This window comes from Parus major, chromosome 28 (genome assembly GCF_001522545.3).
Source record: "Parus major isolate Abel chromosome 28, Parus_major1.1, whole genome shotgun sequence".
Lineage (NCBI taxonomy): Eukaryota > Metazoa > Chordata > Aves > Passeriformes > Paridae > Parus > Parus major.
In genome coordinates this window covers 4310006-4320559 of record NC_031797.1, presented here as the reverse complement: position 1 = coordinate 4320559, position 10554 = coordinate 4310006, and the positions used below count along the sequence as shown (strand labels likewise).

The following is a 10554-nucleotide window of genomic DNA, read 5'->3' as shown; positions in this document are numbered from 1 at the left end:
GGGATCGCGGGCGGGGCCGGCCCGAAGGCGCCTCCGGGGCTCCCGCAGCGCTCCGGGCCCGGTGCCGGCGGGCAGGGAGCCCCGGGATCATCCCCATCCCCTCAGGAAAAACTTCTGCTGAGTTTTGGTGGAGTTTAGGCCTCCCCGGGGGAGCGGGCTGTGCAGCGTGGGGGTGTTTTCAGTTCATTACTCTTTTTGCTGTCAGTAAGTTGTAATAACTCCGCTGCCCTCAGCACCCTCCCCATCCCTGCTGCGCGCTTTGCAGCCGAGCGCCTTCCTTTGGGCTGATTTATCCGTGAGGGGATTTAGGAGCGCAAACACCTCGAGGGGGAGAGTTTCAGGTGGTGCCGGGGAGGAGTTGCACAATCCCGGCGGCTGCTGTCGGTAAAATGTTATGGAAATTTAAACCAAGATCAGCAGCGCCGCAGTTCCGCTCTGTAGATGTGGGGATGAACTGCACGAAAAGTCTCAGCTGCTTCTCGCTTTCTCAATGCTGATGCTCGATGAAAATTCCACAGTCGGCAAAGCCGGCTTTGGTACCGAATCCATGAAATAGAAAGGACTTTCTTCCCTCAGGGCGTTTTTGGTCTCCCTGCCGGGGTGATAAGAATCAGGTTGTGCCTGGTGTGCTGTGATTCCTGTTGAGGACGTGAGGTTGGATTTTGGTTTGTTTCCTGAGACCAGGAACTCCTTCAGCTTCTGAAGTGTCACTTTGGGGGAAAAAAATCCATATTTATTTACTTTTTTCCCATTGAAGAAAAGTCAGACTGCGCTTCGGGCAGTAAAATGCTGACAGACACAATTTCATTGACTGTGCAACTTGAGCTGGGCAGGGCAGAGACATTCCCTGATCCCAGGGAATCCAAGGCTGGGGAAGGGTGTTCCCAGCACTCCTGGGAACATGGAATCAGCAGTTTATCTCCATGAGGAGCCAGTTAATTCCTGGAAGCATAAATAAAGATATCTCTCTGCTGTGATCTTGTTTTTCCTGACCCTGTTACATTTGGGATGCCTCCAGGGAATCTGTTGTGTCTCCAGGTGAAGTTGTTTGGAATATCCAGCTCCACGTGGCAGATCTCTCACATCCACAGGGATAACACCAATGCTGCTGTGGGCACATTCTCAGTGGCCTTGAGGAAATCCACTTTAAGGAATAACCACTAAAATCTGAGTGCAGCTTTTAACACAACTACTACGTTTTGTGTACTACTTCATCAACCAAACAGAAATGAAGATGGAAGAAGGATTGTCCTATTTCAAGTCTAATTTTGGAGTTTTAATTACTTGATTAATTAGGAAGTTTTAGAAAAGTTCACTGAGAGAAAGACTAGAAAATTCCCATCCCTGTGTCTGGAGAAGCTTCAGCTGCTGGGTGATAGAAGCAGGGAACACACTCAGCTTTAAACATTCAGAGGCCTTTGCATTCTTAATTTCCTTTTTCCTTGCAGGCTGTTGTCTGTTCAAGGGTTGAAATGCTCCTGAAGGGATGCAGCTGGGATTTCTGACCTGGAGTTTGCGGGGCTGCCAGGTCCTAGGTTGGGAAAAGCTCAGGACAGAGAGGTTGTAGAAACTTCAACTTTTCTATCTGAAATTTTTCCTATTCTGAATTCCTCCTCAGGATGTGTTTGTGCATCTTCTCCAGCAGCACTGAGTGAGCAAGGAGATTAATTGGATTAGTGAAGGGAATTATGTGAGACAGAGGCTGAAGCATTTTGTTCCCTTGTTCTTTTCCTTTCCAATGGGATGGGTTTTGGGGTTCCTTTCCAGCCCCAGTGCCCTGGGACCCCGTGTTCTGGAGGTGGAGCTGCTCCGTGCCCTGCAGCTCACAGGGGTTCTCTCCTTGCAGCGAAGGCGAGCGCCCGACCCCGAATGAGAAGAAGAAGGAGAAGGGGATGAAGAGGGGAGGGAACCGCTTCGAGCCCTACGCCAACCCCGCCAAGAGGTACCGAGCCTTCATCACCAACATCCCCTTCGACGTCAAGTGGCAGTCGCTGAAGGACCTGGTGAAAGAGAAAGGTAAAGTGCAGCTCGGGTGGCCCAGGCTGTCCTGCGCTCCAGCCTGGCTCTGGCTGGAGCTCAGCACTTGTGGGTGCACTTGGCCACACGAGTTTGGAAAGGCTCTCCCCGGAGCCCTGCTGGGTGTTGCACAACCTCCGTCCCTGGCAGCCTTCCAGGGGACGGGTCCTGTGGAGGCCTCTGGCGTGCAGCTGACAGAGCCTCATCCCGGGATTAGCAGTGTTGTCCTTAGCCATCCAACCCCAGGCTTTCAGCAGATTTTAGCCTTGAAGTGCAGCAGAACTTTGCAAAGCATTTTAACGTTTTTTGGGCATTCAGGTGGTTCCGTCCTGCTCTGGTGTGTGGATATCCAGCTGTGTCCCCAGATTCGGAGGGGTTTGGGCTGGATTCAAGAGCCATGCTGCCATTGGTTGCAGTTCAATGTATTTAAGGGTGACCTGCAAAATCAGGTTGGTGTTTTGGCATGTGCTGCAGCAGAACCAGGGCTGTGGAAATCGGGTTTGTGGTGTTCCCCCTTCCACAATTCCCTTTAATTCCCGTGTGGATGGGGGTTGCCTTTGCTGAACATCTTCATCTCTTGAGGAAGATGAAGAGATTGAGCTGAGTACTCAGGTGGTGACAAGTCTAAATTAGTGTCATTTCTTCAGGCTGGTGGCCAGATTTCTAGTTTTCAAGTCACTTTGGAAGTGCAGTGGAGTGGCAAGAAAATCCTTGGCTTCTCCGGCCTTAAAATGTCTAAACCGAGTTCAGAGTAACAGCACAACATTTCCTGTGGGGCACTTCTGGATACAGAGCAGCGGCCAGGCTAGCGGGCAGTGGTCATTGTGCTGGAGCTGGGTAAGGACTGACAGTTCAGCTGTTTGAGGTGTGGCCTAAAGGAGGGGAAAACAAAGCTCCAGAGGGTTTCAAATGTTTGTCTTTGGAGGCAAAGGGGAACCGAGTCTGTGGAACGGCCGTCGGGACTGGGAGCACCGGGAGCTTCCCTAACTGGGGGCTGTTTGAGAGCCAGCAGTGGTTTTGTGTCATGGCAACAGTGTCAGCCTCAAAGGCTGCTCGAACAGCCCCTGGCTATGGAGGGAGCCTTCACTGCCCCGTGGCTGCCGCAGGTCCGTTGGTGCTCGGGATCTCGGCTGTGGAGATGTCCAGCTCTCTGTGCTGTGGTGAATCCCGTTCCCGGTGTCTGGCGCTTTCTCTCCAGTTCCCGTGGATGGCAGAGGCCGGGCTCGGGTTGTTTCCTGCCGGGCTGTTCAGCTGCTCCTTCCAGCAGATGCTCCTGGGGGAACGTTGGAGCCTCTTCTGGCTGCAGGGCTTGTCCTGCTGAAACGGGGATCTTCCTTCCCGGGGTTTGGCACTGCTGATGAATCCAGCAGTTTGGATTTGCTGTTGTTCTGGACTTCTCCCAGACAGCTGTGCTGGGGCTTGCTCAGTCCTTGTCCTTCGGCAGAGCAGTTCCAAGCCCCAGGAACGTGCCCGTGGAATTCTTGCTTCGGAAGCGTAAGAACGCCAGGCCACACGTCCCAGGCTCCAGGAGCAGGTGGAATTCTGTGCCCAAGGGGGAGCCCTGGGCCCTGTGTGCGGGCTCTGCCAGGGCTGTAGCAGCAGGAGCTCGGGGAGGTGCCGAGCGAGCAGGAGCTGCTGGGGCAGGAGCTGCCGCTGTTCCTGCAGCCTGGGGTGGCCAGGCTGCTCCAGGTGCCACCTCTCTGTCTCCCAACGCCGTGGCTCCCAGTGCATTGGTTGGAGAAACTCAATTACAGGTATGCAGTGGGAATGTTGGTAATGGAATGAAGAGATGTTCTTGCTTGGAACTCCCTCCTTAGGTGTTACCAAACTGACTGAGCACAGCGCTGACGGGAATTTGGGAGTAGTTTTCCATGGAAGTAACTGAATTTTGTATTTTGAATCTTCTCCCTGCCCAGTGGCAGCACTGGTGAGCACTGGGGCTGCTCCAGCAGCAGTTACCCCAGTGCTGGTGACACTGGCTCTGCAGTGTCCAGGTTCAGTGCCCAGGATTTGGTCACACTGTGCAGTTGTGGGGAGTCAGGGAGGGAGGGACGAGGCAGGAATGTGCTGTTCCACCCTTGGCCTGTTCCCCCTTCCATTTGCTGAGGTCTGTGTTGAGTTGCTCTGTTTCCCTTGGGCTTTCACCATCTTTCCAAGGAATCTCAGCCCTTTCCTGGCTGCAGGGAGCTTTTCACTCTCTTTGCTGCCTGAGCTCTTCAAGAGCCAAGATCCCCACTTTGTCTGGGTGTTCTCTTGCAAAAGGGAAGTTTGTCTTTCCCATCTGTGACAGAACTGCTGACTGCTGTCTCTGCTTTGGGAAAGTTTTCCTTCTCCCTTTTCAGCTGAGGCTTTGTGTGTGTAAAACTTGCTCCTCTTCTCTCCCCAGCCCCCTGTAACTTCTCAGGGCTTGCCTGTCCCAGGCTTTGTCTGTCAATGAGGGAGGAGCTGTGGCCAGCCCTGCTTTGCCTCACACTGGGAGTGTGAAGCTTTTTGATCCCCTTGGATCACTCATTCTTCAGGAGATGAGACATCCAGCCAGTCTGGGGTTTTCCTTCCTGTTGAGTATTTACTCGTGGCCCTGGAGGCCAGGGAATAACTGTACAAAGCATTTCCCCTGTCCCAGGTCTGTGCTTGCTCACACTTCCCTCTCTGCACCTTTCACACCTCTCAGAGCTCTGTGCTTGTCACAAATCCTTAAAATCAAATTGCCCAACCTAAAATTGACGTTTCTGTCTGAGCTTGTTCTGGGGAGTTCCCAGATGTGTCCTGATCCGAGCTTCCTGGACAGACCCTGCTGAATGCTGGAATTCTGCTGGAGCAGCCCAGCTTGACCATTGGCATTTTCTGTACTGATAAACTCGGGGAAGTGAAAAGGGAAAGTTCTAAAGGGGAGGAAAAATAATGATTGTGATAAATAACACTGAAGCTTTCTTCAGTTTGGATTTCTGGTTGGTGCAGTGAATTCTGCTCCAGTCTCTTGGTCTGGGAAATTGGCAATTTCTACATTTTAAGTGTGAGGTTTAAATAAATGCATAAATCAGTCTCCTCTGCGTTAAGTCTTAAAGACACCACGGGGAACATGTTCCTTAATTAAACCTGCAGTGACTTGGAGCCGGTGTTTTCTGGAAGTTTCCTCCCTTGGGAGGCTCCTGAAGTCTCAGTTTTAGTGCTTGGATGAAATCTCTCCACTTGTGGGATGTTTGCTGGCAGAATCCAGCTGTGCTCTGGCAGCAGGGAATCCTGCCAGGGTCACTGGGCATTTATCCTGGTCTAGCACATGGATGTCTGCTCCTGGTTCTTGCTGTGGCTTCCTGTGGGTTGGGATCTAGGAAAGAAACCCCAAAACTCCAAATAAAATGTGACCCAGCCTAACTTGTTAAAGCAGGTTTCCTTTGCTGGCCACAGGCAGCGTTCTCCTGGCAGAGGGGCTGGGCTGGCTCCTCTCACACGTTTCAAGGTGAAATGAATGCATTTTTGTGGCAGTGGTTCTGGGCTCTGTCTTGGCTCAGAGCTGCTGCTCTGAGTGTGTCGTTCCCCCTCCAGCTGCTCTGACTCTGGGCTCTTCAGGAAGTTCAGGTGTCCTTTAAAGGAAAGCAGCTACTTCAGGCTGGATATTTGGGTTTTCATGTGAGGCTCCAACGGGAAGCTCTGAGCAAAATTGGCACAGGCTCAACTTCCCAAGAGATTCCTGGAGATCTTGTGGTTCAGAGTTCAGTCCTATTGGATTGACTCCTCTGGGAGCTGTTGGTGTGGGTCTGCAGGAGCTGTAGGTGACGGGGCTGGGAGAGGAGAGCCCTCAGGTGCAGGGAGTGCCAGAGCTGGAAGCTCAGAGAGGTTTTGGAGTGGAGCTCAGCTGGGAAGGATGGGTGAATCCGTTTGCATCCCTGCCCCAGGAGAGGTTGGACTCTGGCTGCTGCTGTTGAGCTGGATGGTGTCAGAACCTCGTGGCAATGCTGAACCCCCAGGACTCCTCAGGAACAATCCCACGTGTGCTGTGTGAGCTCGGAGGGATTAGAGACTGGAATTCCTTGTTAGGCTTGATACCAACATGGATCCAGCTGGTGGAGCTGTGGATGACACTGGACACTCCAGTCCCTTTCAGAGGGACTTGCCAGCCTTTTCCAGCCTCAAACCTCGTCCTCCCAAAAGCAGGAGTGGATCTGAGCTGTTCATCCTGCTCTCTGCCTGGAATGCTCTTCCTGCTAAATTTTTGCTTAAAATAAGAAACAGAGATTAAAAACCAGTGGTTTCATTAAGCATTCCTTTTTTTTTTTTTCAGCTTCATGAGAGACCTTCCAGGCTGTCAGTTTTCCACAGAAAACACAGTTTTCCAGTGTCCTGTAAATCGCTGGGCCTGGGGGAGGTCAGGCTGAGCACCTCCCTCTGTCCCTGGCAGAGTCTCATGAAACCCCAGTTCCCTGCTCCAAACCAAATTCATACTCAACTGGCTCATGGTTTCCCACAAACAGAACATTCCACCATCCAGATAATGCAGCTTGGGGTCTTCCTGGTTTAAATTTAAACCCCAGGACTTTTAAAACCAGAAAGGAAAAAGAGAAAAAAAAAGTGTTTATTCCATTCTTCTGTATGCCAGTCCCTTCAAAGGCAGCAGCCATTTGGGTAGTTGCATTCTGGAGCTCCCTGCCAGGGTTATTTGGTCCTAGGGAGGCAATCCCAGTCCTGTGAGGAAAGGGCCAGGGGGAGTTTTCCATGGATTTTTGCTGTTGACAGTTTTGTCTGGAGAGCAAATACGGCAGATTTTAATGCTAAAATGGAATTTATTGTGGCTTAAGAAAAACCTGTTGAAATAAACAGCAGGCAAGCAGTCATCTCTTGATCTGTTGGTTGAGTGTGACTCCTTTGTCTTTAAATCCTGAGGAAAAACAAATCACATGAAATTCTGGATTATGGAGCCAGCACAGCATCCTGTGGAAAGCAAAGGAAACTTGTCCCTGCAGCCTTTCCCATGGGTTTGGATTGCCTCAGCTAACGAGAGGGCACTGAAGGTCCAGGGAACTGCAGAAATCTCTGGCTTGTGAGGTGGAGGAAAACCAAGAACATATTGAAGCGCTTGAAGCCTTTACTGCATACCTGTAATTGTCCAGTTTTGTGGTCTAGAGAACATGGAGTGTTTCTGGGCTTTCTTATAAGGCAGAGGCTCCATACACGGTTGTTGATTGTTCTAAATTCCCATTGTTTTCTTGGCTTTTCTCCCTTGGTATCTGTGTCGTCTGGAATCTGATTTGTAGTTGGTGAGGTAACATACGTGGAGCTCTTAATGGACGCTGAAGGAAAGTCAAGGGTAAGTGTTTGAGAGTTTCTTTGTGGATTTTCTACCTGAAATGTTTCTGTGTGCTGGAAGGAGGCCAGGGAGGCTCAGAGTGTGGATGTGCAGTGGCTCTAGGTCAGGAGTGCTGTGGGATGGGAGGAGGTGGGGTGGGCTCTGCAGTCAGGAGCTGTTCCCCGCGTGCCGTTGGCGTTGGCCGTGTGACCCCGGAGCCCAGCAGGCAGGACAGGGCTCTGGAATATTCCTGTGCTTTGGAAAAGTCACTCGAGTGGTTGGCTGAGTTTGGAAGGGCCAGGGTGCAACAGCAGGTGCTGCAAACTCCATTTCCCGGGCCAGTAGAGCGAGGTAAATTCCTAAATGTAAACGTTCAGTGCCTTCATGGGCCTTGAGTCCAGGATCAGACAATAGGAGCACTCCTAAGTGTCCTGAAGGATATGGATTTAGGGTGAGAGTGTGGAGCAGGTGACAGGAAGCGTGTGGTATTTCTTGGAGTCGGGATTTAGTGTTTGTTACCAGCTCAGAGACCCCAGGTTAATCCTGTTAAGGCATAAGAAATTATGGAATTCCAGTATTGGAGGCTTGCCTGTGTAAGGTTACATTTATTTTCACTGGTAGGGCTTAACTGATGTGATTTGGCTTTAATAAGAAAATATTTGTGTGTGATTTGGGCTTTCACTGACTTTATTTCTTCTCTCTTCCCTCCTCGCTGTGACTGTCCTGGGAAATCACCTCGCCAGGGATGCGCGTAAGTTCACTCTGAATTGATCCCAGAAATCCAGGGGGGCTTCTGACAGCAGAAGATGCTGAGCTGTGCTGTGTCCCCACAGGGTGGTTGAGTTCAAGATGGAAGAGAGCATGAAGAAGGCTGCTGAGGTTCTGAACAAGCACAGTCTCGGTGGGAGACCCTTGAAAGTGAAAGAAGTAAGGGGGGATCTCTTCTGGCAGGGGTGGTGTGGGGAGGGGGAGTTCTTGTTAAAGGTTTAGGGCTGACTCAGAGGAAAATGGACAGAAAGCAGAACTTCAATAGGATAAAAACACCAGCCAAGCTTTTCCTGATAATTTTAACCACTGCTGAACTTGTGATGATCAAGACTTAAGTTGATGTGAGGACAAGGCAGGAGTTTGGCTTTAATTGCAGTTCCTTTGGTAGTGATTTGACACAGAAACCTCCACGAGTGTTTGTTCTTGACAAACTTCCCTTTGAATTCCACATCAGAATGAATGGATTCCATCAACAATTCCATGGAGTCAGCTCTTTCCTGGAATACCTCAAAGATGTATTTCCATCTTAAGGGCTTGGCTATTGACAGCCAGTCCTGGGAGTTCGTTCCAAACCCTCTCCAGCAGCACTGGGGGTTTGTCAGGGTTTGGAACAGGTGTAGCAGAGGTTTGCTGTTGGTATTAATGATGGATAAACACATTGGGAAATGCCTGGGCAGGAATAACTTGGAGAACGAAGAGTACCAGTAATAAAGGTATTGTTTAAATGATAAAGGGTGCTGGGTGTTGGCTGAAATAAAATAAACTGACTGCCAGTGAAAGGGAAGCAGCTGGCTGGGAATGCTGAGGGCACAGATATCCTGGGATAAAGACCCCGTGTCTCTGTGTGTGTGTCCCCAGGACCCCGACGGGGATCACGCCAGGAGGGCCATGCAGAAGGTGATGGCAGCAGGAGGGATGGGCATCGGGCCCGGCCCCGGCGGCCCCGGCATGATCAACATCCCCCCCAGCATCCTGAACAACCCCAACATCCCCAACGAGATCATCCACGCCCTGCAGGCCGGCCGCCTCGGCAGCACCGTCTTCGTGGCCAACGTGAGTGCCACAGCCCCGCTGCACAGCCAGCAGCATCAGCCTCTCAGCTGGGGCAGCTCCCAGGGAGAAAAAGCCTTGGGAATTCCAGGAAAGGTTCCTCTGTGTCCTCTTGGCTCTCTGTGCAGAGGAGGTTCTCTGTCTGTTAATTGGGATTTTGGAACAAACCTCTGTATTTGCAGTAAATTTTATCTCGGCTCTCCGGCAGCTTTCGTGCCAATGCCAGGGAAGGACACGAGCCCACTAAAGCTGTTTCCTCATGGAAACCTCTCTTGCATTTCCAACCATGCCCTGTTTTCCAGCTGGACTACAAGGTGGGCTGGAAGAAGCTGAAGGAGGTGTTCAGCATGGCTGGGGTGGTGGTCCGGGCTGACATCCTGGAGGACAAGGACGGCAAGAGCCGGGGCATCGGCACCGTCACCTTCGAGCAGGCCATCGAGGCCGTGCAGGCCATCTGTATCCTGGCAGCAAACTGGGAATGGGGCACCCAGGGAATTGTGTCCCAAGGGAATTGTGCTCCAGGGCAGGGAAGGTCAAGTTGTAGTGGATGGAAAACGGAAGGAAAAGCGAAGCAGAGACAAAATTCCATCCTGAAGGAGTTGTTGCGCTTTGCTCAGGATCTTTAGCAAAGGAAATTCCCTTTCCTGAGTGGATGAATGTACTTCTGGCCCAGATGAGTTTCTGTCTCTGGGTTGTAATTAGTATTAAAACACAACTCTCTGAGATTTGTCTGGAAAGGAAAATGTCCCTGTGCCAAGGCACACGGAGCTGGTGTTTTCCTGTTCCTGTTCCATTGGCCAAGCAAGGATTTGCTACCTAGAAAACAAACCAATAAAATTCCAGGTATTGCTCTCTCAGCTCCTGGGTATGGTGTGGAAAGGAGGAAAATATTCCCCCTTTCATTTCCCAAAGTTTCTGTTTGAGTGTTAATTCCCTCCTGCACTGCACCCACAGAGGATTTGCTGGAATGGCACACTTCAAAAAGTGGTTGTTGCTGTGGAATTTTCCCTGATTTCTATGGATAAAGTGACTGAGGAGACATTTAAACACTGGGGCTGACTTAGAGTTACACTTTCTATCTCGTTGTGAACTTAATCTTACCCAGAAATGTGTTTTTATAATTTTTTTTTTTTTTAATTTCAAAAAGCCTTGTTTTGAATGCTCAGTATATTTGGATTTCAAGGCTTTTTAGTTCTGGAGAAGGCAGAAGGATTTGGGATGATCTGTGGTTGATAATTGAGGAGATGGGATTTTCTGAGGGGTTTTTGTGCTCCTGTCAGAGCCCTCAGTGCTTGAACAACGATCCTTAACCACCCCCAGCGATGTTCAATGGGCAGCTGCTCTTTGACAGACCCATGCACGTCAAAATGGTGAGGACTTCCCCTTTCCCCTTTCCCCTTTCCCCTTTCCCCATTCCCCTTTCCCCTTTCCCCTTTCCC

The 10554-nt window shown here is 50.7% G+C and overlaps 1 protein-coding gene across 4 annotated transcripts in view; it reads left to right on the top strand.

The window, feature by feature from the left end:
• Positions 1-1827: 1827 nt before the first annotated feature.
• HNRNPM (heterogeneous nuclear ribonucleoprotein M) overlaps positions 1828-10554 on the top strand; it is a 15924-nt gene continuing 7197 nt past the window's right edge. For 2 of the 4 annotated variants that reach the window (XM_015651632.2, XM_015651631.3), the window contains exons 1-7: positions 1828-2016; positions 7266-7318; positions 8041-8048; positions 8131-8224; positions 8924-9118; positions 9418-9571; positions 10436-10485. In XM_015651632.2, coding sequence (XP_015507118.1) covers positions 1893-2016; positions 7266-7318; positions 8041-8048; positions 8131-8224; positions 8924-9118; positions 9418-9571; positions 10436-10485 — 678 coding nt within the window. In that variant the 5' untranslated portion in view covers positions 1828-1892. The remainder of the gene's footprint in view (positions 2017-7265; positions 7319-8040; positions 8049-8130; positions 8225-8923; positions 9119-9417; positions 9572-10435; positions 10486-10554) is intronic. The other 2 variants (XM_015651628.2, XM_015651629.2) reach the window with 2 other exon arrangements.